General features: G+C 52.3%; 1 protein-coding gene across 1 annotated transcript in view; it reads right to left on the minus strand.

Annotated features, from left to right (window-relative positions):
• Window positions 1-1096: 1096 nt before the first annotated feature.
• Window positions 1097-26873, minus strand: part of Col18a1 (collagen type XVIII alpha 1 chain) — a 55762-nt gene continuing 29985 nt past the window's right edge. Inside the window, exons 7-41 of the mRNA XM_051186971.1 lie at window positions 26556-26741; window positions 25582-25608; window positions 24855-24917; window positions 24670-24747; window positions 24354-24407; window positions 24034-24192; window positions 23509-23571; window positions 22682-22708; window positions 20964-21095; window positions 20462-20524; window positions 19637-19663; window positions 18709-18744; window positions 18146-18217; window positions 17839-17874; window positions 17536-17625; window positions 16450-16479; window positions 16321-16347; window positions 15991-16053; window positions 15643-15717; window positions 14783-14809; window positions 14525-14578; window positions 14104-14178; window positions 12242-12310; window positions 11764-11806; window positions 11242-11304; window positions 8390-8433; window positions 7933-8061; window positions 7327-7471; window positions 7167-7240; window positions 6770-6898; window positions 5605-5637; window positions 4358-4591; window positions 3704-3901; window positions 3085-3200; window positions 1097-2298 (exon numbers count right to left, since the gene is read on the minus strand). Of these exons, the coding sequence (XP_051042928.1) occupies window positions 2085-2298; window positions 3085-3200; window positions 3704-3901; window positions 4358-4591; window positions 5605-5637; window positions 6770-6898; window positions 7167-7240; window positions 7327-7471; window positions 7933-8061; window positions 8390-8433; window positions 11242-11304; window positions 11764-11806; window positions 12242-12310; window positions 14104-14178; window positions 14525-14578; window positions 14783-14809; window positions 15643-15717; window positions 15991-16053; window positions 16321-16347; window positions 16450-16479; window positions 17536-17625; window positions 17839-17874; window positions 18146-18217; window positions 18709-18744; window positions 19637-19663; window positions 20462-20524; window positions 20964-21095; window positions 22682-22708; window positions 23509-23571; window positions 24034-24192; window positions 24354-24407; window positions 24670-24747; window positions 24855-24917; window positions 25582-25608; window positions 26556-26741 (2955 nt within the window). The 3' untranslated portion in view covers window positions 1097-2084. The remainder of the gene's footprint in view (window positions 2299-3084; window positions 3201-3703; window positions 3902-4357; window positions 4592-5604; window positions 5638-6769; window positions 6899-7166; window positions 7241-7326; window positions 7472-7932; window positions 8062-8389; window positions 8434-11241; window positions 11305-11763; window positions 11807-12241; window positions 12311-14103; window positions 14179-14524; window positions 14579-14782; window positions 14810-15642; window positions 15718-15990; window positions 16054-16320; window positions 16348-16449; window positions 16480-17535; window positions 17626-17838; window positions 17875-18145; window positions 18218-18708; window positions 18745-19636; window positions 19664-20461; window positions 20525-20963; window positions 21096-22681; window positions 22709-23508; window positions 23572-24033; window positions 24193-24353; window positions 24408-24669; window positions 24748-24854; window positions 24918-25581; window positions 25609-26555; window positions 26742-26873) is intronic.

Consider the following 26873-nt stretch of genomic DNA (forward strand, 5'->3'; position numbering starts at 1 on the left):
GTGTGGTTACCTCTGCTATGCCAGCCCACCCTGCAGCCATTCCTGCAGTGGCACCCAATGCATTGACATGGTGCCTGCTGCCATTCACCCAGAGCCTCTCCCAGCAAGAGCCCTCCCACAACACCTGCCCACCCTGGCCTGCAGCTTTGTCGCCCTCACCTGGCAACCTGTACTGGCTGAGGACAGTCCCCTCTTTTATCCTGGTCCCTTCTGTCGGCCGCCAGCTTCTTCACTTGGCTGGAGGCTTTGGACATGGTCTTCTCTGTCAGCCTCAGCCAGGGCATAGTAGTGAATACAGCAGTGGTAGGGTCTGGGGCCCAGTGAACAGATCCTCTGGAAAAACTTGGAGATTTATTTTTATTTTATCCACTTGAGTGCTTGCTTGCATATATGTGTGTGTACCACATGTGTGCCTGGTGCCTGCACAGGACAGAAATGGGTGTCAGATTGCTGTGAACTAGAGTTATGGATGGTTGGGTATAAGTTACTATGTGGGTGCTGGGAACTGAATGCAGATCCCCTGCAAGACCAGCAAGTACTCTTATTTGCTGAGCCATCTCTCTAGCCTCCTCTACATGATATTGAAGTCACCTTGTATGCACTGCTGGATACCAGGTAGAGGGTACTTACATCTGTACACATCTGTACAATACATTGTATACCTGTGTATATAAGCACACCTGCACATGCCTTTGCATACCTCTGCACAGACATCTCTGTGTAACTAGGCACACTACACATACATCTGTATACCATACATGCACACATTTATGCATGCCATTGTATGCCTACACACCCTCGTGCACAGCCACATACATTTGTATATAATTGTGCATAGTTTCTGTATACCCATCCAAACCTGTGTATAGACACACCTGACCATGTACACCAGTGCATTCATACACACATATACATGTTTGTGTGTGTTCACCTGTTTACACGTGTGCATACAGGTCTGTATCCATGTACACATGACTATACCCATGCTCACCTGTACTCCCTTTGCAGGACTCCAGTGCAGGGACAGAGGCTCCTGGGTCTCATCTTGGATGCTGTGTCCTTTTTGTTACAGGGAAGGCAACTTATAAACCAAGCGTCTGTATGAAAGGTCACTTTTATTTGGTGCCTCTTTGAAATGGCTTCATATCACACAAGAGTCACAGAACTAGCCCCACTGGATTTGTCCCGATCCTTGGGCAGCAGAGCCTGAGACAGGCATAGTGGCTATGATGGGCCACTTGTGCCCTGAGCATACACGTCCCTCCTCCATAGGACGAGTGTTTGTGCAGCCACTGTGAGATTCGTGGACTGCAGGTTGGTGAGCAAGGACAGGGTGCTGTCAGAACTGGGCTCTTGGGCTTGGTTGGGTTTGGTTTCTGCTCTGGATGGGATCTCATGGATCACTAGGGAGACCAGTCTAAGAGACAAGCCCCATGTTACGTCTGGCCCCCAGCAAAAGGAGCACATGGACTAAGTCTGACCACACTCCTGTTCTCTGGTGACAGGGAACAGGATTCAGATCTGGGGGTCACAGTGAGTACTGGCAGGGAGTGCTCTTGCTGGAAAGTAGGGGGAGGCAGAAAGGTGGCTTCCATTAATCAGCATGGGTGGCCCCAGTTACTGCCTGGTGAGCAGGTACCTGCCTATACTACTGGCAGTCACTGGGTGATGAAAGAGGAGACCCAGCTGCTCTGTGCTGTCCCAGGTTCTGTCACCAGCACTCACATGTGACTGCGTTTTGAAGGGTCTGTACACAGAAAGATGCCAGGTCTTAGGCAACAACGCTAGGGCAGCAGCCTCCTACTGAGACCCTGCTATGGCCTGACTTCACCACAGAGCTCCACCAAGCATGCTGGAAGATCTGTGATACAGACTGCCAGTTCAAGTGGGAGAGGAAGGGCAGGAAGTCTATTTTAAATGTTTAAAAAAATATACTCTTTGGCTTCCTTTTATTTCTTGAGGATTACATAAAATGTGAACTATACAGGACCGTATCCCAGCCAGGCCCTGGGCGCTGACCAGATGCTCCCTGCACTGTGTCCGTCCTTCGTGCCACCTCTGCACCATTCTAGCCGGCAGAGGCCCTACTTGGAGAAAGAGGTCATGAAACTATTCTCAATGCACAGGACGATGTAGGTGTTGTGGCAGCTCGCAGTTCTCTGTTCTAGCAGCCTGCCTGACAGCAGGGAGGAGGCCTGACCTATAGCCCCTGTCGCCTCCGTCCGCCATGTTTCACAGTAGCTCTCCATCAACCTGCGCCCGCCGGGGTCTGAGCCATGCCACACGCTCTTCTGAGGCCTGCAAGACACAGAGTGTCAGCAACCTACAGGTCTTCCTGTCCTTCCAGGTCTGCCCCCTGGGGCAGAGAAGGTGGGAGGCCAGCCGCTATATTTGGAGACAGCAGGGCAATGGGACAGGGAAAGGCCTCTGTGACTTAGGTCCACTTCCCAGATGTGCATGTCCTCTTGGTGGAGGAAGAGGGTGATGGCGTACAGCCTGGGCCAGGGAACCTCTGGGCTAGCCTTTCACCCACGGACAAGACCTGGCTTTGGGAACCCTTGCTTGATAAATGCTAGGAATGAGCTCTACTGCCAGGGTTTAGCCACTCAGCTCATGTAGAGGCCAGGAGGACCCTCATGGGTACCTCTTGGGGAAAGCAGGTCAGGGCTTACCTACCACCCAGGGACTTTTGTCTAGTTCCCCAAGCTACTTTTCAGGGAGTAGGGATATTGGAACAGGTGTCTGAGCTGCCAGGTGCAGAGAAAATGGGAATAATACCATTCTGAGGATAGCCCAGCTGTTTGTCAGCGTTTTGGGTGTATCCTGTGACCAAGGGCTATGCTAGGGCGCTATCTTGCAGAATCCATGCCTTTCCGTGGCATTTACATGGCTGAACAGTAGAGTTTATTAAGTAGTCACAGGTGATGAGTGAGTCTGCCATGGCTTTGAGGGTGTTGACAGGCTCGTGTTTGAACACATTGTAACCATCCATTCTCATGTTCTCCTAAGGTTCTGTGATCTTCTGTATAGACTGTGTCAGTCTAGAGACTGAGGTCCTGCCTCATTTAATGCTAGGAGACCTACCAGGCTGGGTGTCTCAGGACATCTCTGCCATCAAAAGAAAAGATGCGGGCCCCAGGCTGCAGTTGACCCTGGGAGCCAGAAAATAAAGCGTCCCAGCTGGGAGATAGCACCTCGTCCTACAGGAGACACAGCAGGGACTTCAGTCACCATCACATCAGGCCAGAACAATGGGCATCAATCAGGGAGATCACATGAGGCCGAGGAACACATTTAGGCAGAGGAACCCTTTCTCCAAAGGCACACCCCATCACAGCGGGTGAGACCCATAGGTGCCCTCCCAAACCTGAGACACTGGGATCCTTAAGTCCACATCACTGGTTCTGAGAAACCACTGTCACAAAACTCCCAGCTCTTTATCACAAAGACCCAGGAACAAAGCCACAAGACAGGCCCTGTGGCAGAGGGACCAGGCTAGGTGGCACATACAGATGGCTCCAGGCCACTTTGACTATATGGTCTAGGAACCACTAGAAACATCCATGAAACAAAAACCAGGGCCTTGGGAGGTGCAGGGGTAAGAGGGGCTTTTGGGGGGGTGCTGGGGGAAACCTTGAGACCCTGGTGTGCTTGGGTACATCTAGGGACATACTTTTGACCTCTCAGGATGGGCTCCACCCACCTTGAGGTTAACGATGGGCACAGTCCCACGGTCAGCACGACGCACAATACTGTAGAGGTCCTGCAGCCTAGAGGATAAGAAGGCACGGAAGGTGCCAGCCAGGCCTACGGCTCGGGCCTGCTGGAAGCACTGGAAATCGGCCCCACGGATGCCACGCATGCCACCTGACAGTGGGCTGTTCAGTGCCACCAGGTGGAGCTGCAGGAAAGTTTATGTGGGATGACATCATTAGCAGTAACGTCAATGACAACCTTCAAGCAGCCCTGTCTGGTCCCTTTCAGCCTAGGATATCAGAGGCTGTCTGAGGCACTGTGATCCCAGTGGTCTCCTAAGAGAGCCCCTAATACTCTTCCTGTGAGCAGAGATAGGGCTGGTTCAGTCTGCTGGGTCTAGAGCAGCTACCCATCCCTGGTTGTCCCAGCCTCCTCTAGGGCAGAGACACAGCATAAGCACAGTCCAGTGCTTTCTCCTCTGTCAAATTAAGAACTAGCAGGGGACAATCACTAAGCCACCAGAGGAAAGGCAAGTCCCTGGTATAAGTGATGAAGCCCACCAATATATCTCTGTTCATAGTATTCCCTCGGGCAGCTCTGGGGGATTCCCTGTCAGGGCTGGGGCTGGATGAACACATGCCCCTCAACCCTGGACACTCACCACTGGCTGGAAGTCATGGTGAGTGTGAGTAGGCGAGCCTGTGGGGTGAGCTGGCGGCAGGTGCACATAGGAGCTGTGGTGGTGTGGGACTCCGGGGTAAGGCTGTGGTGGGTTGGCCAGGATGTCATCTGCCCTCCAGGGCCGAGCTGTGGAATATGAGTACTCCCGCCGAGTATATGGGCTGCCCTCATGAAGCTGCACCAGTGGGGGCTGCAGAGCTGCTACCTCGTTGCCCTGAGAATGGAAGTGCACATGGTGCCTGGAGTATTCCCTTCCCATCTATTCTGTGCTCTTGGGTAGGACAGCGCTGGGCCCAAGGTAGTGAGAAGGAAGAGCTATACCCCGAGCCCTGGGTGCAAGCATGAGCTAGCCGGAGATGCTTGAATGGGTGGCACTGCCCTCTGCTCAGGTCCCCAAGCCTTCCTGAGCTCGGAAGACAGTCTTCACTCATCAGAGCCTCCTTAGGGTCCCCAGCTGCTGCTCAGGCTAAGACTCTACATCATGTTAGTCAATCGTCATGTGTTGTTTGAACTCACCAAGAGGCTAACTCTAGAAGTGGAGTTGCCCCCTCCCCCCATTTGACATCCAAGCATGTCTATCTCAGTGTCCTCCAAGGTCCCCCATCTGGAGAAGTCCCCTCTAACTGTGGTGTGGAAGGAAGAGGACGGCAAAACAGCCCAAGAGTAAAACATGCCCTTGAGGACACCTAGAAGGTGAACCATTTCCAATCAGGTAGCCATTGTTTGTCCCGTGGCATAAATGTGCTTATGGCTGAGCTATGGGAAGCCATAAGCTCAGCCATGGGGAGAAAGTTCAGTGGGGAACTCCAGCTGATACCCGGATTTCCCCACTCAGTTTCTGCTGGATGTTGTGAGTGTCTAGTTCGGTGATGTCACTTGCCCAGTGACATCTTGGTAACTCTATCTGGCTACCTTAAAGCACCCCCACCCCACACCCCAGTCATCAGTTTCTACTAAACATCTCAAGTACCCAGTTTGATAATGCTTTATTTATCTACCGTTAATTATTTTTCACTTCAGTTTGATATATAAGTAATAAATCCTCTCTTTCCAAACCAAAAATAGAGCTATTGCAGACCATTCTTTGCATTGTACAGAACGGTCACCAATCTCCAGCCACACACACACACACACACTGTCCCTGGATTTCAAGGAACAATGCGGCCTTCCTGAGCTCTGTCCCCTTGCTTACTTCTAACAGCTGTACAGAGGGAAACTGCTCCTTACCGTCTTGTGTGGGAGTGGTGTCCGGGCCTCCAGCTGAAAGGCAACAGCGGGGGTTACTGCAGCATGTTTCAGGGCCAGAGCCCCTCATCTGTCACCCTTTTCCCACAGACCCCCCCAAGAGGCCTGCAGAAAGAGGGATGTGACTATACCTCACTTTTTGGCACTATGTGAACAGTGGGCGCTGGTTAGACCTATTGCTAACACCAAAGACTCCCAGGCCAGACAGAAGGTCCGGAAGGTACTGTAGGTGAGGCCCACAGACCCAGAGCCCAAAAGCTGGTACCCAGCAGCCATCATGCATCTTGGGACATCCTACCAGTACCAAAGATGCTCATCACAGTGGTATTTATTATCGTGTGTATGTACGCATAATATACATGTTCCCATGTCTTGGTGTGTGTGTGCCTGTCAGAGGACCACTTTGTAGAACTGGTTCCCTCTTTCCATCTTTTGTGGGTTCTGAAATCAAACTCAGGTTAACAGGTTCATGTGGCACATGTCTGTACCCACTGAGCCATCTGGCCAGCCCCGTAGTGGTGTTTATATAGTACAGTGCTGAGATCCAAAGCATATGTAGCCTCCATTGCACCTTGTGGCCATCATGCCAAGACCAGCCCTGATCCTTCATCCCATTATTCCCCCCATTAGAGGATGGCTTTAGAACCTCAGCTATGAGCCACCTGGGTTCTAGAGTTAGGACCCTACCTCATGTTATGCTGCTGTGAGTGGAATGTGGACTCCCCCTGCCCCTGACCTGGGGTTATGTTGAGCATTTGGTCCCCAGCTGGAAGTGCTGTTTGGGAAGGTTGTGGAACCTTTAGGAGGTGAAGACTCATTGGAGGACAGAAGTCATAGCACCACTTCCTGTCTGCTTCATGCTCCCTGACTACAGAAGCCATGTGACTAGTTGCCTGACATCCCTGCCACTGTGCCTTTGTCACTGCCATGGACCGTGCCTCAAGCCATGAGCCAAAGTAACCTGTCCTCCTTAAGATACTTCTTGTTGGGGATTTAGTCTCAGCAACAATAAAAGTCCCTAATCAACATTCATTTACTGCTAGCCCTGAAAGTGCAGAGTACTGTTCTTTAAAGTTAAAAAAAAAAAAAAAAAAAAATCCTTCCATCCTTCTTGTGGGTGTTGGAGGGAAGGTCCCTGAGAACTCACCAGCACCTTCCGGAAGCCATTTCTAACACGTACGTAGAGTTCTTCCCTCTCAGCCACGAAGATGAGCCAGCCCTCGGGCACCTCGCGCACCTTATCCAGCATGGTCTGGTATGTGGCCCAGATCCTCACCTGCTGGAACCCCAACCCAAGCCCAGAGTGGGACCTACTGCTCAGAGTAACCAGAGCTCCCAGGATTTGAGAGGCCAGAGGATATCCCTGGGCAGGCCACCCTTCTTTGTCAGGCTGTCCCCAAAGAGGAGTGGAGGTTGTAGAAGCGGGTACCTTGGGCACCTTATGGTCCTATAGACACTGATGGTAAGGAGTTCCTAACATGCCACCGCCCCCCCCCCACCAGCCCTTCTGCAGATCCTCAGACCTTGGCCGACTGGACACTTACCCCAGCAGAGGCACCCATGGCTCCTGGGGGACCTGGGGGGCCAGGGGGACCCGGAGGACCAGGAACACTGACAGCTACGAGAGAGATCAAGCTGGAAACTCCTGGCCCCATGGATAGCCATTAGGGACCCAGGCCCACTCCCTATTCTCCCCACACTTACTCTGCCTATGAGGGCCAGGGAAGGAGGGAGGTCCTGGAGGTCCTGGAGGTCCTGGGGGCCCCTGGCGCCCCTCATAGCCAATGCCAGGAGGTCCCTGAGGACCAGGAGGGCCAGGTGGGCCCTGGATGCTTTCTCCCTTTGGACCCTAGGAACAAGGAAATCTTCCATTGTACCCTGCCTGCTCTGCATGTTGTATCTGCTCATAGCCCCAGAGCTTCTGAGCCCAGTGTAGAATTGCCTACCACAGGATTCCTTTTGCTGGGCATGCAGCCCAGGACAAGGCAACAGCCCCAAGGCCTCCCAGTGTCCCTGTTCTCTCAAGTCCTCATGACAGCTGCGATGGTACACCCCTGGGGTCTGCTCACTGCTGCTCAAAGCCAGGGGCAGCAGCAGATGGGCAGCACCAGGAGGGCAGCCACGAGGTACAAATGAGACCATGTGCCCATCCGGCCTCATGCCCAGAGGAGCCAATAATATGGGGTCATAGGCAGCTGAGATTGTGGGGTTTGGTATGTGCCTTTCAGGGTACACAGGCAGGCAGGCTGTGTCCCTTGACTTTGCCCACAATGTGTGGACACCTGCAGGAGGCCCAGGGCTCAGGCTTACCGGAATCCCAGGGTAGCCAGGGGGGCCAGGTGGTCCAGGTACACTTGAGCTGAAGAATCCACCTCCAGCAGCCCCAGGTTCTCCCCTCTCTCCTTTCTGTCCAGTGTCTCCTCGGTCCCCCTTGTCACCCTACAGGTGGGAATGGTTATCTGAGCCAGGTGGCCATGACAGGATGGCACTAACCCCATGAGTCATGGACACCTCCTTGGTCCCCAGTGCTTGCCCTCCCAGATCCAGCTAGGCTCCCATTTCCTGCTGTATCACCCCCTCCCCCCCCCCACACACACACATACCCTCCCTGCCCTGGGACAATAAGTGTCCACAAAGCCATGTCATGGAGCCAGAAGAAAAATGTCTTCGCTGAATGTCACTAGACTTGTCACCAGGGACAAAGGCACCTGCCTAGACATCAGTCACCCCATGAGGACATCCACCTTTCCTCAGCAATCTCACCCACCTTCATTTCTGCTCCCAGGTGGAAGAAATCGATGGGGAACTGCCCTGCAGGGAAGGAAGACAGGTTGAGAGTATGCTGAGAAGACAGCACTGACTACACAGTTTGTGGTCCCTTCCCCTACCCTACCTTTCTCCATCAATTTGGGTAAGGACCACACATTTTCTTAAATTTACTCTTGGTTAGTAGATTTTTTTTGTTTGTTTGTTTTTGTCTTTTGGGTGGTGGTGGGGCGTTCCTGGTGTTTTTGCAGAATACCATTTGTAAATGTTTATGACTGGCCATTTTCCGATGGCTGTCTACCCAGTGGCCTGAAGATGCACTCATCCATTCTGACAGAACCCTACAGATCCTCAAGGGTGGTGTGCACTCAAGCCTTGGTATCTGTGTAAACTGGCTTCTTCTTTCCCTAGATCCCTTGCTTCCAGGATCCTGGTCCTGTCCTCTCGCCCAGGGCCTCACCTCTGGGCCATTCCCTGTTGTCTCAGTTTACAAAGACATGGAAATGTTTAGCATCTTCAAAGAATTAACTTGATCTTTGGATTTTTTTTTCCCTTGATCTCTGTTATCTCATACATAAATAAAACTAACTTCATTTATTTCTGTCCCTAAAATGCCTTCCTGTTTTCATCAAATGTGATGTTTGCTTTCTAGAACTTTGGGCCAGAGATACTGAAACACTCCATTTAAGACTGTAATTTTGTGAACAAAGCGATAAACCCATTTTCTCAGGGATAGCAACCTTAGGTCAATTTTTCCTGTTTCTGTCCTCCTGAAAGACCCTGCCTTATGGAATCACCTGGGATTGGAGGTGACAGTGGCCAAGATCCAGCTCCTGTCCTAGGACCTCTGTAGAACCAGGCTATGCATGGTCTGTGGGAGCCCATGGCCTATGAGCAAGAGGTCCCACTGACCCAGCCCATTGGGGACTTAGAGGACCCAGCTATTCAGGCTTCTGAGAGAAGCTTTGCCAGCATCAGCATCAGCATCCCAGGCTGTCTCAGGGTCTTCTGTTTCTCCTTTGTCATTAAGCTGCCTGGATCAGTGCTGCTGCTGGGGCAGTCCTCCAATGCAGGTGCTCATTCACCATGGCCTTCTACTACATTTCACAAGACTGCCATCCCCCCAAACCTGCAGAACACGCTTCTGCCTGTGACTGGCATGTGGCCAGAAATGATGCAGACAAGCATCGGTGGCTGCTGAGCCCTTCTGTCTCCAGGTTAAATGTTTCCAATGACAGCATATTTTTTCTTACTTAGCAGTTTTCTTCCCTATCCTGAGGTTGTTATTGTAGGCACATGATGAGTTCAGTTTTGCCAGATTGGCTTGGATCAAAATGAGTGCTTTTTAATTCCAGCCATGTTTCCCATGTTTCCTAAGATCTCCTTGCTCACAAACACACACACACACACACACACTTTGCTGGTCATTGCTCCCTTCTCTTGGGACAATTCCCTCCATCCTGGTCCTCTGGCTTGCCCTCTCCCTGTGTCTCTCTGGGCAGCCAGTCCACTCCCATCCCAACAGAAGCACTCATTGTAAAGCTGCTGAAAACCTGGGTTCAAATCCATTTTGTCCACTGCTTTCTATATGTCCCTAATCTGTGTTCCTTCTCCCTCGTCATCTTCATTAGCATCAGGCATTGCTGTGTATTTTTGTGTGTCATTTATCTTTGCATTGGACATCTATCTGCACATTCTTCTGTTTCTGGCTTTCTTTCAAGTTCATCTGCACCCTTGACCTCAGCTAACATCAGAGAGACTGTGCTCCACAGAGTCTGGGCCCATGGCTATGCAGCCTGTACTCTTCCTGCTGTGTTGGCCCGCTGTTACCACCTCCCACTTTCTGGGCACCAATTCTGTCTTTCCAGGAGCCTTGGAAGGGCCTACACATCAGGCTGTTTGCTGCTTAGGCTACCTTCTTGTTCTGTCATACTTTCTGCTGTGGGATTCTGTAGCATGAGCCGCCCTCTGATGTTCTGAAACATACAGGGTCTTCTTCTCGTGCATCTTTTGACTATGAGAAGCACTGCAAATCTTTTTGAGGCTTTGGAAACTCTGGGCCATTTTGCCTTCAAGTGCTGTCTCTCCTGGGTTCTCCAGTGGTGAGCATGTTAGACCATCGCTGTGTGTCCTCACTCTGTGGACCTCCTCCCTTTCTGTGCGCTGGCTCTGAGCTGGCCTGTCCTTGCTCGCCCTTGCTGTCCTGGGGAGATCGCAGCCCCTAGTTCTCCAAGATAATTCTTTTTCCTCATAGCTTTGGGGCACTGTACACTCTAAGTCTTGGTCCCAGCCTGGTAGCCACTTCCCAGAAGACCTGGGTGTGTGGCCTTCTCTCTCCATGTCGGGTAGGGTCTTGGTTCCAGTGTGTGTGTCTTTATTCTGCCCTACACTCTGAGTGCTGTCGGAGGGCAGAATCTGGGGCTTGCAGTGAGCAGGGACCCCCACGAGCACATGAACACTTATGCTCTTGTGGTTTAAGGGAGTGGCCCCAGCTCTCTTCCCTGCTGCCCCTCCCTCCATCTCACGGGAAGCTTCTCATGGTCTTGGTGGAGGCTGGTTAGACCAGCCATGGGCACTGGCAGGCAAACAACTCACTGCTCCCGGGGAAGAGCAGTCCCACTGTTACAGGGACATCCCACTGAGCTGCCCTCCCCCACACACACACACTCCCAGGCCCTGGCCCCCAAGCTGAAAGGCTGATAGGTGTCCCTATATCCAGGTACTTTTTCCCTCCAGAGGGTTGGGCAGCAACCATGGTATAATGGGTGTCTCACACCCCAAGACTGTGGTGCCCCACCCTGGGACTGGCTGTACCCAGTGACCCTCAGCCTGGAGGGTGCAGAGCATGCTCACCTGGAGGCCCAGGTGGGCCCACCTCTCCTTTGTCACCCTTTGGTCCTGAAGGTCCCTGCACACCTGGGGAAAGAAACCCCAAGGCTATCAGGGAAAGCCAGGTCAAGCCCCCTCCCACTAATGTCCCCAGTCTGACTATTGTGTGCACAGGATGTGCCTGGAGCAGAAAGACTACAGATGGGGTGGGGGGTGGACAGTCAGCTCATGAAGAACACAGCTCTATGTTCCTGCTGATACATGGGTGGGGCTGTTCCTGTACCTACTGAGAACTCTTGGGTGGTCATCCCTAGCACCAGAGCCCCTAGTTAGACTTCCTGGGTAGCCATGACATATGGGCGTGATATTAGGAATAGGGTAAAGTTGAGGATTTTACCCTATGACTCAGGAACAAGATACCCAGACTTAGCAGAGTCAAGTCCCACGACTCTATTTCTCCTTATCAGTTGGAGGTTACTATCCCATTGCCATCTTCCTGCTAGAGCCCCAGGCTTCTGTGTGCACTGTGAGCCCCAGAGCCCTCACCTTGCTGTCCTGGTAGTCCAGGTTGGCCAGACTCCACAAACGCCTACAAGAAACAAGCAGAGTTGGGTGAGGGTGCCGAGGGACAATGTTCTAGAAATCAAGACTACCAGTGTCCCCAAAGCAAGAAGTCCCAGGGCCCCTCTCCAGAGCCAAACCAGGACTCTTTCCATAGACGCTCTGAAGAGGGGCAGGGCCTACGTCAAGAGTCCTAGTCACAGTGACCTGCCCTCATAGGTCACCTCCTCCCCTTGCTAAGTCTGGTGAAACTGGGGTGCCCCCTGCACCTGGCTCAAGCACCCGAGTTATTCCAGTTTGAGGCTGTCCCCAAGCCACAGAGTTACTCCTGTGGGGACTCACTGCTTGTCTACTGCCCCCAGGTACAGCCTACCCGACAGACCCATCCCAGAAATACCCAGAGAGGATTCCAGAGCCAACGATGGAAGAGAAGACTTCACAGAGTGAGGCTCTAGCCACTTACATTGCTGTCATAGATGGGCATCCCGGGAGGACCCGGGGGTCCTGGAGGTCCAGGGAGACCTGGTGGTCCCTGTGGAGGAACAGAAATCTCTGGTTAGTCAAGGTCACAGCTAAGCTATCAGTATAGGCTAGGGCAGCCAACATGGGCTGAAATTTATCTGAAAAGCAGTCAGAGAGCTGAATGCATTGCAGCATGATGTAGAAATCAAGACTGCATTGCTGAGTCTGGCCCATGTGTCTGCCAGCTGGGCCTGCCTGTTTCCCGCCCCCGGACCTCTCGGGGAAGTGAAGCCATGTAGGCTGTGAATAACCACAGTAGAAGGGGCTGTGCTTCTCCTGAGATCACTAGCTGCAAACTTGGGGCTTGGTCACTCAAGAAGGCTTTGATTTGAATAAATGAAGTTGTATTTCCACATATTCAAAGAAAGAGACCACCTGGCCCCAGCTCTGACAATCATATACTGCCTTTGATGGGCATGTCCTTCTGTATATATGTTTCTCTTATTAGTTATTGAATAATACACTGTTTGGCCAGTAGAGGCAGGAAGGTAGATGGAGCTAGGAGACAAGAAGAATTCTGGGAAAGGTAGGCAGAGATGGCAAGGGATGCCATATAGAGACCAGGAGGGTAGGATGTGCCAGGCGTCCTCTGTTAAGATAAGGTAAGCCAGGCACTGGTGGTGCATGCCTTTAAATCCCAGTACTCGGGAGGTAGAGGCAGGCAAATCTCTGTGAGTTTGAGGCTAGCCTGGTCTACAGAGCTAGTTCCAGGACAGGCTCCAAAACAATACAAAGAAACCCTGTCTGGAAAAACCAAAAGAAAAAAAAAAAAAGATAAGGTCATATAGAAATACATAAATTAGTAGTTATGGGTTAATAATTAAGACAGAGCTAGCCAACAGAAGCCCTAGCCATCAGCCAACAGTTTAATAGTTAATATAAGTCTCTGTGTGCTTATCTGGGGCAAAAGCAGCAGCAGGACCAGGTGGAAAAGAAACCTCCAGCGACACTGCCTCTGTGAAGGGCCTCTCAAGGACCCAGGTAAGGAATAGCCATGACCAGACAGGCACCCTGCATGGCCCATCTTCCCCTGGAGGATCAGGGGAGGGCTGTGAGTGTCTGTGTACTTGCTGGCACCTCAGATTAAGGGATAACTCCCCACAAGGAATACAGTATTTACCCTGACTTTAAAAATCGTAACTGAGGATGAAATCCAAGAGCCAGTCTTTGCCATTGGGATGGATGTGAGTGACCTATGACTGTGCAGGTCCTGCTCTTCTGGGAGCGCTGCAGTTTGCTCTAGATTTTACATGGTGTTAGTAGGTGTTAACACATGGGGAGGTGGCTGACAAGAAACCAGCAGCAGCAATAGCCATCACGAGTGGGAACTCTCTGAAATACTTATATCTGGATTTCCATGCCCACCTCTGCTCTCGGCAAAGCAGGTGGGAGGCAGGAGTCACAGGCACCCTGGGAGGTGGGGGGGGGGGGAGGTCCCTGAGTCTCTGAGTGGCTGTCCCCAGTGGAAAAAGGCAAGAGATGCCATGAGACAAAATAGTAAGTCCCTAAGGCAGCAGATGTTTTAAAAGTCACAAAGCTGTGTTGGTGGATACAGAGAAGGTATGCTCTAAGGCTCTATGGTTCTCTCTCTGGGTGTAGAAATATGCAGATATGTTTGTGCATGTGTAGTTGTGAGTGTGTCCACATATACATATGAGTATTTATGCAGGTGTGCTGGTCAGGACCAACATGTCTAATTACATCATCAGCCATCTGAAACAGCCTGCTAAATGACCTGAGAGGCCTAGCCATTCCTGTTCCCTGGTGTTCCAAGCCATGCATTCACCATTATAGGACACTTACCCTCATGCTGAAACCAAGGCTGGCATCTCCGGGCTCTCCTTTCTCTCCCTTTAACCCATTTGTTCCAGGACGACCCTGGGCAGAATAGAGTGGAGGGCAGTTGGGCACTGGACAGACTATACATAGCCCCATCCCTCCTAGAGTTAGCTTTCACACTCTTGCCCAGAAGCTAGAGGGGGCAGGAGACTGACTAGTAGGAGCCACATCAGAGCCCCCTTTTTGCTCAGGGCCCTCTATGGGGAGACATATGAGGTGTACTCTCAGCCCAGATATGTATTAAGACATTGGCCACATAGATGATTGCTGTATGCAGGGAAAGGAAAGGAGGGGCAGCTGTCCATTTTCTCCAAGGGCCAGCCCTCTGCAGGCCCCAGGTACTCTCCACCCACTATGTCCAACTTGTAGGCCACCAAGTCCTCACCGGCCGTCCAGGGAAGCCCATTTCACCCTTGTGCCCAGGCCGTCCATAAGGACCCTACAGAGAGAATGATTAGTTAGAGGGTGGGTGAGGCCTCCTACAGAAGGGGGGGGGCATCCCAGGAAAGAACCAGGGCTGCCATCTTTGAAGAACTGCCTGTTGTCATCTGGAGCAACCAACCCCCACCCCATGTTTGCAATGTGGCAGTTATTACAAACCTTGGACCATGAACTCAGTGTAACAGACAAGGGCATTACTCACCGGGGGTCCTCGGAAGCCTGGTTCTCCCTGGACAGAGAATCAGTGTTACATCAGGGAGCTACGACTAGCCCCACCCACTGCCTCCAGGAGTCCTTGCACCCATCTGGATGTGCTAGGCTGGCAACCAAGGCTGCTGGGCATGCCAGGAGGACAGGACACCAGCATTAGGGACCAGGTCTGATTTGAGATAAGATGGATGCACCCTGGGTCTGTGAGGGTGGGATCCAATTTACACAGTGTGTAGCTAAGGTCTTATTCAGCTATAGAGCCTCTGTAAGCAGAGGGTTCTGTGGGCCTGGGGAATCACTAGCTCACTCCCTAACAACACCATAGGCTAGCGAGAAGCCATTCCTCATAGCCACCAAGACTTTCCAAGGCCCTTCCCCTGGTGCCTCCTTGGAAGGCCTGCTGGGGTGGAAGCCCAAAACACAGTCTGAGGAAAAATTCCTTGCCAGCTGAGCACAGGCTTGGGCTCAGGTTCCTGCAGGCTCAGGACATAGGAAGGAGGAGGTCTAGATACCTCAGTTACACTAGGTAGATGGATGCCTACACGTGGGGTGACCCCAGCAGGCCTTGGGGCCCTTCACCTCCCATAGGCAAAAGCCAGTCAGAAGAGTGAGCACACTGGGCCATGGCTTATATCGCTAACCTTCCTATAGGTGAGCTCAGCCAACAGCAGCAAGGGGATAAGGCAAGCCATTGGCAGGTTTGGGGGCCATGAGGACATACTCAGGATGGTTGCAAGAAACAAAGGAGGCTTGGGAACCCTACTCAGGAGAGGTCCTGATCCTGTCTCTCTGTCAGGATGCACCCACCCATGCTGTCCTCACAATGTCAGGGAACCCCAACCTCATCCTCACCTTGGCTCCTTTCTGTGCATGGCCCAGGGCTCTGCCATCAGGGCCAAAGATAGCGCCTGGCTCTCCCTTTTCACCCTGTAATGGCAGGACAGGAAGGATGGGTCAGGGCTCAGCCATAAGGCCTCAGATAACCCCCAAAACAGAAACAGAGAAAGGGGGTCTTGGCCTGCCGTGGGGAGGTTATGACCAGAGCCCTCTGACTTAGGGTTAATAGAGATGGCATGTCCCAGTATCCTCAGGACCCAGCCTGCCACAGAAGCCATCACCTGGATACACAGGAGAGCATACCTTGGCTGGAGCAGGTTTGTGGTTCCTAGGAAAGCAGCAAATGGTACCCCAGCCCCTTACCTTGGGTCCTGGAAGACCCTGCTCGCCTTTGGAACCCAGGTCACCCTTCGGCCCAGCAGGTCCCTACAGGGAAAACCAAATAACAATGAGGTTCCCTGACCCAATGTTCCTTAGTGCCTGTATCCACCATATCCTGTGCCCTGTAGATAGGAAGGGCACCATGCTATACCCTCCAGCCCTCACTGTGTTCCTGATAGTACCATGTCCTCATGGACATGACCACCTGAGCCTACACTATTGTCCTGTGTATACCAAGAGCAGAGCCCATGCTCACGCCCAGTGCCAGAGCACTGTCGGGCAAGCACACAGCTGTGGAGACAAGCTACTTACAGGAAAGCCTGCGTACCCTGGCTTGCCCTGTGGAAAGAAGGGTGCCATGAGTTTTGGGGACACACTGCTCTCACAGGTATTCTGACCCAGCTCCCCCCGGGTCCTCCATGGAAGCAAGATGGCACTTACCTCAGGTCCTGGCGTGCCCACTACTGCTCTCTGTCCCCAGGAAATAAAAATTAGAAGAAAAGAAAAGAAAGCTGCTTTTGAGCTGAAAGTCACCTGGCATCACGTTAGCTATAAGCACACAAAAGCATGTCCAAAGTGGAATTTAGAAAACTGTTTTTGGCAGTGTGCTTGGGTTCTCTCTGCAGGTGCCCAGGTGGAAGGGAGTCCCCCTTCCCAAGAAAGACTGTTCTAGTGTGGAGCAGCCAGGACTGGTGTCACTCTATACCAGTTACACACTTAGCCTGCTGCATATGCTCTGGTTCATTATGTGGAAGCAACCCCACCTACTGGGGGCTTTTGCCATGCTCCACTGTCATACATACAAGTGTCCCCTGAATGAAGATGACCAGCTGTGGCTTTTAGATCTACCCTAGTCCCAGAGTCCTTGCCCCCTGCCTTCCCCCAGGCCTCACAAAAAATGCCATCATTTATTTATTTATTTATTATTTAAAATCAATTCCATGGTGTCTGTCCACTCCTGGAAGCAGGAGACCTGAGCCAGGCACTCTTGCAACCATTCACTACCTTACTGTCAGGACTATACTATTTCCATGTCAGAACTGAGGGTATCTAGACTCCAGAAGATCAAGTAACCATCCAGGATCACAGGTGACAAGTGCAGCTGGGATTTGAGCCCAGCTGTCACCCCAGCCATGCTCTGGCTCTGTCGAGGGCAGCCTCTCTCCCTCCTGTCTCAGCTCCCATGGGCCCCGCATTTGACACGCTTTTAGAAACTTGGGCTTCTTGATGCAGAGAAGTGAGCTTGGGTAGCAGCTTGGCCCCTGGGTTCTGTGGTGGGGCCGTGAGGGACCCATTTATTCTGTGGCTAGGCCACTTGAATATGTTGCTGCAGGCACCACAAAAGGCAGTGGTAGCCTTTACCACCGCAAAGGCCTGGGAGCTTTGGCAAGGAGAGAGCTTCTAGCCAACATGGCCTTTTCTAGAGAAGCCGGGGCTCCTCATGCCATTCTGATGAGGCAGTGAGATCAACTACGGGCAATTCCTAGACTGAGGGATGAGCCCCACCACACTCCACAGTGCACTTACATCTTCATTCGACACATAGAGCACAGGCCCTGGAGGTCCTGGGGGGCCAGGGAGGCCTGGCAGCCCCACTCCATCTTTTCCTGGGTTTCCCTGGAAGACAATGGCAGAGAGGTAACCATTCTGGTTCCTATGGCCAGGGCTCCAAAGCCTACCCATGGCCCAGGAACTAGGTTTGTAGATACTAGTTGAGAGCTACTCCTGCTGACTTAAAGGTCTTTGCTTAACTCTCTGAGGTCAAGTGGGTGGCCAGGTGGTTTGGGCCTGAGGTTGGGGCATGTCCACTATGTACCTATGGTGACTCACCTTCTCTCCCTGGGTCCCTTTCTCTCCTTTTGGTCCCTGCAGAGACAGAGGAAATGGGTCATTATAGACAGAACCAGAGTCCCTTCAGGAACCAGCCTACCTGGGCCTGGCTTCCAATGCAGATGGGGATTCTATGTTTTCTAGAACCTAAAGAATAAATATGGGCACCCAAAACCCTGGCTAGATTTGCATTTGACTCCACAGGGCAGGTATAGCAGGTAGGGAACACAGATGTCCAGGGTACCCTAAGGCCACCTTAGAAGCCAGCTCTTCCTGGGGCTTCTTTTATACTTTTCCTCTCACTCACCGGGGGCCCAGCTGCACCCTCTCTTCCTGGGAGGCCAGGAATGCCCTGGACTCCGTCTGCTCCGACTTCTCCCTGGGACAGACAAAGGGAAGGGTCAAAGTCAGTCCTGCAGCCAGGCAGCAGAGACTCTTGGAGAGGAAGCCACAGCAACTACGGGCATGACCGTAGCATAGGTTTCTGCTGGCTTGGCTACATAGATCTAGCTGTGGGAGGAGGAAGGCGAAGACAATCGAGGATGGTGGCAGAGAAGAGGAGGTGGGTGAGGGAGGAAGCTCATGACCCCCAACTGGTGTGGGTGTATGGGAGTGTGCCATCAGGCAGGGGCTCTGAATCAGGCATGTTAAATTCTAAGTAAACAAAAGTATGAGAAACAATGAAGCGGGAGGAAGAATAAGGCCAGGGCTGCACAGGGGCCTCACTCCATGTCTCCTATTCTTAAGCCGCCTCTGAGATGTGCCTGACACACCCTTGTCTATGAGGCTTGTAGGCCATGTGTTCTGTTCCTAATAGGCCCCTCTCCATCCCCAGTGGACAATAAACCGGACCCTGGGTGAAGTACCTACCTTGGCTCCAGGTGGCCCTTTCACTCCAGGATCCCCCTAAGTGGACAAAGGGCTCTATAAGCCTTGTGGTGTCAGCCGGTCCATCCCCAAACCAAGCTACATGCTCCTCTGTTAATCACCCAGGATGACCTGGTCCTAGCACTTGGACCCTCCCAAGGGTCCTAGAACCCTGGGTGACCTAGAGTCCCACACTGGTTGAAGGTTCAAAATATAGCCTAGTATCATGAGGATTGGATAGTTCTGGATATTGTAGAAGCTGGTAGCAGGTCCCACCATCTCCACTATAAGAAACAAGTCCTTTGGAATGACTTCTTAACATTAAAAAAAAAAAAAGTTCACCTTTAATCCCAGCACCTGGGAGGCAAGAGGCAGGTTGATCTCTGAGTTCAAGGCCAGCCTGTTCTACAGAGCTAGTTGAGCTTCAGGATAGTCAGGACTACACAGAGAAACTGCCTTTTAAAAAAGTCAATAAGGCCCATCTGAAAATCCAGCCCTTTGAAATGTCCATCCAGTGTTTCATAAGTCACAGGAGGAGTAGGACAACAGCAGAGCCCAGTTAGAAAGTCAGGACACCCTGGTGGGGACTATTCTGTTGTTCTCCACCCTTGCCCCGACCCTGGGGAGCCTGACTCAAGCCTGAGGGAAGGTAGGGAGCCATGGGGCTGAGTCTGTGGGCTGTGTCCCCAAGGAGGACATGGGAAGCCGAAAACACAACTCTCAGATCCTGCAGGGGACACCACCCATCTGGTCCCTGAAGCTGAGAACCATTGGGGGTGGAGGGGGTTCTGGGCTCCCGTGCTCGGTGCATGGGAAGGGCTGTGTGGCTATTTTTCCATGAAGCTGCCTGCTGGGTTTTACAAACTTCCCTGCTGAACTCACACGTGTTATCTTGCTAGGCAGGTCTCCAAGGAAGGCCCCCCTCACTCACCTTGAGTCCTGGCAACCCTGGAGGTCCCTGTTGGCATAAAGGAGACAAGTGTTAGTGATCTGGATCTACTTTGTCCCGTGTTGATTAACCCTTTCCAAACATCACGGCTCCAGTGACAACAAAAAGTGTGGGATGAACCTGGCACAATGCAAGCTCTGAGCAAAGCCTTCTATTGTAAAAGCTATCTACAGAGGAGTGCCTTCTGTTGTCCTTACAACCTGAATACATTTGAAATTGCTTTAAAATAAAACTATATGCTGAAAAGAATTACAAAGAATAACAACAACAATAACAAAACTACTGTCATGGGAGCATCTGCTAGTGGTGGCCCCAGACACTAGAGGTCAGTCTGGTGTCCTCCAGGGCCAAGGCTGGGACACACCGCTACTCCTCAGGGAAGGGCAGTACCTTCAGGGAAAAGTGGTACCCTGGGCAAGGCCATAGAGTTTGTGCATGCCTGCGCACAAGTGCTGTGATAGGCCTGTCATTTGGGGACTTGGGGACTTCAGCTCTTTGCTGACACAATCCAAACAACACATAGGTCAACAGACAAACATGGGGGGCTCCCCTATGTGCCCCACTAACTCCAGTCTACTCTGGATCACTCCTCCCAATTGCAGCCAATAAAGGAATCAGATAGGGAAGGGCCTATCTACCTGCCACCCCCAACCCCCAATACCCTGCTCCAACCCACTTTGTGATCAGGAGTGGAGAGTACTAATGGCTCACATCTCTATGCTGCTGGTGGCTCCTTGTCCTATAGGAGGCTGTCCCAAGGACACCACTGACCCAGGACCCTCCTCCAACCCCAGCTCATGGTAGTACCTGCAGCCCATCAGTGCTTCGAGCTGTTGACCAGAAGGGTATCCCAGAGCCTTCCATATCATCCTAAGGGAACATAGAGGCCAGGAAAGTGGAGGTGAGGGAAAGGAAGTGACTGACAATAGAGCTTGGGTCGTATGTGCGTGTGTGTGTGTGTGTGTGTGTGTGCGTGTATGTGTGTGCATGCGTGCGTGTGCATGTGTGTAAGGGTAGCTGTACCTGGGTACATAGGCAGGATTTCAGCTGCTAATGGTGGAGGTGTTGGGGATAACAGTGACAGACACTGGGACATCTGAGCTTTGAGCACACTGAGCCAATCCAGCACAGAGCTAACCCATCCAGTCACTTGGGGATCAGAAGTGGGGCCCAAAAATGGGAATAGGAGAAACTCACATGGTGACAGGAGCTGTGCCCTGCTTAGAGGGTCTGCTCAGGCTGTGAGCTGCCTGGAGGGAAAGCACTTGTGGGGTATAGCCAGGCTTTCTGGGGGCCCACATTGACTTACAAATCCAGCAGCAAATCCTGGTCCTGGTGGCCCTGGTGGCCCTGGTGGTCCTGGGGGTCCAGTTGGCCCAGGGGGTCCAGCCATGCCAGTCTTCCCAGGTACACCGACAGGCCCAAGGTCTCCTTTGCTCCCCTGCACAGACAGAAGGATAAGCTCACCTACCATTCTTGGCTCTGGGCTTCAGCAAAGCTATAGGAAACCCCAACGAACACGCACTTCCCTACAACACTTTTCAAACATTCGAAAACCCAGGGACAGATCACATTCCACAAAGGCATACAGGCAACCCGCTGACTTAAAGCAACCGGGTCAAATGAGAGTCACAGGCGCACAAGCCTGGCATCGTAGCTTTGGCTTCAACACAAGCTTCACAAGGCAGACTGGAACCATGGCCTAGAACCTTGTGTCCCAACTCTGACAGTTGGGGACAGGGATAGCAAGAAACAGATCATGCAGGTGAGGAGGAAGGGTCAGGCCACTAGAAGGTACAGGGACAGAAAGCTTCAGGGTAGGTCTGCAGGGGACCCTGTAGCAACCAAGAGCTTGGGATAACATAGACACGGGTGTTACTGTGGCTTTGTGAGTTTGAAGAACCTGGGGAAACAGAAGTAAGCACATGTATATAGGACATGTCTAGCAACCTGAGGGACCAGATCAAGGAAGCAGACTTAGGCAGGAACTTGGAGCTCAGGAAGGTCTTGGTTCAGAAGGTCCTACTCCAAGTAGGTCAGCCCTGAAGTTGGACCCGGTGGGCCAGCATGCCCTACTGGCAGCCAAGTCACTTCTATGAAGTGAATACTGAGACTACCAATTCTCTCCTGAGCTGTTGAGAGGCATATGTGACAATATAAGAAATGCCCTGAATCCAGCTGAAACACACAGCCTCACTTGGCATGAACCTTCCTATAAAGGGTCTAGCTGAGTTCAAAAGCAGACTGGGCTACATGAGATGCTACCTTTGGGCTCCTTTGGGTATAATGAGAGTATAGACATCTATGTGGGTGTAGACTCTCCAGCTATGGGCTCAATTTTAGGTGGGTACCTAGTACAGCTGTCCATTCTTTAACCTCAGTAAAAATACTTCATTTATTTACCCTTGATGATTCTGTGCGTGCGTGCGTGCACGTATGGACAGAGGCACATGAGTGCAGATACCAGTGCTTTGTGCAGATATACATGTATGGTATAGAGAATCAAGTGTGTGCACATTTACACACTCAGCCCACATCAGCCCATCCCCTTTTTGTCTCCTTCTAACATGTTTATCTACCCTCTGATGCCCATGTTGCTCTCTTCTCTCTCCCCACTGGATTTTCTTATTAGCCCAGCTCTCTCTTTGAATACCAGCCAGGATACCTATCAGAACACAGGAGGGCCAGCATGGCATCCCCTGTACAACAATGGGTGAGGATTCTTGGAGTGCCACTGGGAATCATGATGAATTGGGAAGCTCTGATCCTGAAGCATTTGACTGAGGTACCCCAGGAGTTCCCAGGGAGTCTTCCCTTGTACCTGCCTACTAGGAGCACATTTCTAAACCCAACACCTCTGGTTTCATTGCATTAGCAGACAGAACTGAGTGTGCATACGCACACACACACACGCACGCACACACACACACTATGTATTCACTGGCTGGGGTGACCCCTACACCCTGCCTGAGTACTTTTATTAAGCAGGTAGCCCCCAGCTCTGCCAAAATGAAAACTGGCTCATACCTTGGGTCCTGGGATGCCCACCTCGCCCTATGGGAGAAAAAGGACAGGATTACACTAAATTCAGACATGTGTAGCAATCAGAGAAAAGCACAGTAACAGTCCTGTGGTAACTACCTGCCCTTGAAGGGTCCTGTCTTCTGTTAATGCTGACTCTAGTGTTCTCTGGGCCTGTTCCTGCTCCCTCCCTTGTTTCTTGGGGATGCTAACCCCTGGGAAACTCAGCCAGGAAGAGAGCCAGGAAAGCCTAAGGCCAGAGCACCCAAACCCAACATTCCCATGAACACCTCTCAAAACACCTCCTGAGCAGGGGAAACCTTTAGGCTTAGCTGAAAACAGAAACAGGCTCTGGGCAAAGTTCATTTAAAATGGAACCCCAGCTGCTCAGCATCAATAATGGGGCCTTCCATTATTGATGGAAGCAGCTCTCCAGATGGCCTCCCTCACAACTGGTCTCTACCCCCACCCCCACCTCTATCCCTGCCCTTGCAGCATGAGACCACAGCATCATGCTCAGCAGTGGCTGGCCTGCCTCTGCAGACTTCTATCAATCCAATGACACTGGAACCTGAAATAACCCTTTCAGACCAAATGAAACACCGACTCCTAAGCGCTAGTCCACCTGTAGTGGTAAGAAGCACATAGACCCTGACTTGAACCTGAGCCCTGCTCGCCCCAGCGCTAAGACTCTCGCTAAGCTGAGAATGCAGGCTATGCCCACAGCCTCACCCGATGGCACGCACTCTCCACAGCCCCCAAGCATGCAGTGTTCATCACCCACTGCCTACAGGTGTGTGCTGAGTTACAGCCACCCATAGGAGCTGACTTACAGCATTGCCTTTCTGGCCAGCCACTCCTGGTGGGCCCTCTTTGCCTGGAGGACCTTGAGGTCCCTAGGGGACAGAAGAACAAAGAGATGGACTGGACAGGATCCATGGTGAGCAGACAATAGCTGGCACCCAGACTTCCTAGGAGCCAGGGTAAAAACAGTCCCCTGACAAGGTGCATGCAAGGCTAAGAAGGCACAGTGTAGAAACCACTGGGTGGGCTCTTTTCCCGAGCTGCCAAATGTTCTGGGACACTCATGTGTCCATTCAGTGCAGAGTGGTTACATGTGTGTCCAGAGTCAACTAGTGCATCAGCGCCCCTAGAACCAGAGGGTAGCCTACCCCACCCCCATCCTGAGAGTGACCCAAAATGGGAAAAGCCTCCACGTTGAGGCATGGAGAAGGAAGCATGGCTGTTCTGAGGTACAGCCAGCAAAAGACCTCACATGATGCTCCCCTACCTCATGCTCCCCTACCCCATTCCTAGTCAAGATGGTGCTCTGGGGCAGCGGAGGCAGCTGAACTTACCGGGGGACCAGGGAATCCAGGAGGCCCTTCCTTTCCAGGCACACCAGGAAGGCCTGCAGGTCCTGGAGCATAGGAGCTGTTGACCCCAAAGCGCCCTGGCTCACCAGGCAGTCCTGGGACACCAGGGGGTCCTGGGGGGCCAGGGAAGCCTCGTGGGCCCTGGACATGAGAGATACAGTCCATCATAGAATACATAGCCATGCTGGGCAATGACCACATCCCCAGCTAGTCCTGTCCCACCCCCAAGGGTCCCCATTGATGTCTCAGACACCATGCTCCACATGTGCCCATGACAGTGGGAGTGGGGTGGAGCCACTCACTCTGAGGCTCTCCAGATCTCCGCTGAAACCGGACCCTTCCATGTCAATGAAGGTCTGGGGAGGGGGGGGAGGGCAAGAGAAGCCACCACACCACATAGATTCATCATCCCCAACACCAGATGGCACCACCCGGCTGTCCCCTAACCACCCAAAGATGCCTGAGATGGGAGGTGGGACATCATGCTTTGCCCCACAGCCTGGCCACCATCCCAAGCTTGCAGTAGGAACTCGTGCTCTTGGGCCAACACTATCAGAGACCGGTTCCTAGGGTTGAGTACCGGGACCTGATGTGGAGGAGGCCAAGGATGGAACTTACCAGCTTGTCCTGTCTGAAGGAGGGTCCTGGTGGCCCTGGTGGCCCTGGAGGTCCTCGTGCTCCGACACCAGGATCTCCCTGGGACATAAGACAATCTGTCATGCTTAGGGTAGGACACATGGTCCCCACTTTCAGTCAGGAGCTAGGACAGGAAAAGGGCCACGTCCTGGTCTGTACACACTTACCTTCTCACCCTTGGGGCCCATGTCTCCTGGGGTCCCTGGAAAGCCTTGAGGCCCAGTGTCACCCTGGAAGACAAGGGTAGGGGGTAGGTGGAGGGAAGCACCTCTCTTCCTTCACACAATGAGTTTTGAGCCCCAAATGTGTCTCATTCCAGAGAGGGAGCAGATGGGAGCCTAGCCCTTCAGGAGAGGCCATGACACCAAGGGACTCCAGAGAGAAGGCCTGGATTTAAGAGTGGCACCACTGGCTGTGGTTGGCACTGACTAGGAGACAGCATGTGCTCTCTTCAGAGGCATCAAGTGTGAGAACCACAGATCTCTGCAGAGTGGTAAGTCCACTGCGTGCATGTGGGACACACTGGGCTCAGGGAAACCTCCACTTATGACTGAGTTTGGGCTGTGTGCAGTTCCAGTGCGGCTCTGTCAGGGTACAAAGAGCTCTGTATGGCCACTCTGGCAGCATGGAGGGTCCCATCTCAGCTCCGCAGCCCCTTCTTGCACTTTGACTCCCCTACTCCTCATTTGTGCATCCCCACCTCGCCCCCTCTGGAAGCAACACTTTGTGGCTTTGGTGTCGCATTGTGCCTCCCTTAGCCACCTGTAGTTAGAGTAAAGCTGCCTCATTACAGTGTCCTCTCTGGGAAACCATCGCCCCGTGTTGTACGCAGATGACCTACAGACCCAATGGAAACACGTTATAGCGTCTGGTGCAGAGAGAAAGCCAACTTACCGGCCTCCCGTCTTCACCAGGGTCACCCTGTAACATGCAAGAGAAGACACTATGAATGGAAACAGCCCTGCCCTGCCACCGCTACACAAGACTAGACACAGAAACACACCAGCTGTCTGCTGCTGACAGTATGGCGGTTAACGTTAATGTAACCTTACTGTGCTTGAGAGACCAAAAGGCAAAAAAAATGCCTCTAACATCCAAACCTGGCACCCCACTCTCCTTCCCCCCACCTCTGATGTTAGAGTATTTTGTTGTTCTGTTTTTTTTAGGCAACCCTGGCTATCTGTGAACTGGCTCTGTAGATAAGGCTGGCCTCAAACCCACAGAGATCCTCCTGCCTCTGCATCCCGAATGCTGGGATTAAAGGCATGCACCACCACCATCCCTGGGCTGAAGACTATTCTTAAATGGACTGATCTTGTAAAATTTGCTATTCCAGTAAGACAGGTCATAAGACCAACTGACATTTCTGCTTTTGTAATCAAACTTGCTCACTCTGCTCAATGATTACAACAGCTGCAAGACATACATGTTAAAATTAGACCCTGCCCACACACACACACAGAATACATGTAATCTTGTGGGATTTGACTTTATAAGCCTTGGACTAATATGACTAGATGCTGCATCTTGGGAGCATTCTCTGTTGCAGTCCTGCTGCTGTGGGTATCCAGCACCACTATCTAATAAAGCCTCCTTTTATTAAAACTTATTCATGGTCATGGTGAATGTGTGGGTGATCTCAGACCCGTGACAGACAGCACATCTGCAATAGTGCTTAGATCCAGGGTTGGCTTGGGCATGCTTGACCTCCATGCTCCAACCACCTTCCAGCTCCAATGCGCAGCAGAAGGCTGGTAGAAATCCCAGTATCCAAGGATGTTGCTGCTCTGATCCCAGCCAACTCTCCCATCAGGCCCAATCAGAGACCTCAGCTCCAGCCCAGATCACAAGGGGAGGCCAGCACTCACCGGTTCACCATCCCTTCCTGGAGCGCCATCCTTCCCTGGTGGCCCCTGAGGTCCTGGGGGTCCTTGTGCTCCAGGGACAGGCTGTGCACTGGGGCTCTGTACCACTGGGCCTGCAGGACCTTGGGGACCAATTGGGCCAGGTAGGCCCGGAGCACCTGGCTCCCCCTTTTGTCCTTTCAGACCTCCCTAGGGACAAAGAGGATATAGGCTGCCACACCTACATACAAATTCACCTCACTCTGCTGTGATGTTCTCCAGGGACTGAGACTCCAGGGAAGGACTCCAGGGGGTAGGGAGAGATGCAGGGTAGGCGTTGCA

This window comes from Phodopus roborovskii, unplaced genomic scaffold (assembly GCF_943737965.1).
Source record: "Phodopus roborovskii unplaced genomic scaffold, PHOROB, whole genome shotgun sequence".
Lineage (NCBI taxonomy): Eukaryota > Metazoa > Chordata > Mammalia > Rodentia > Cricetidae > Phodopus > Phodopus roborovskii.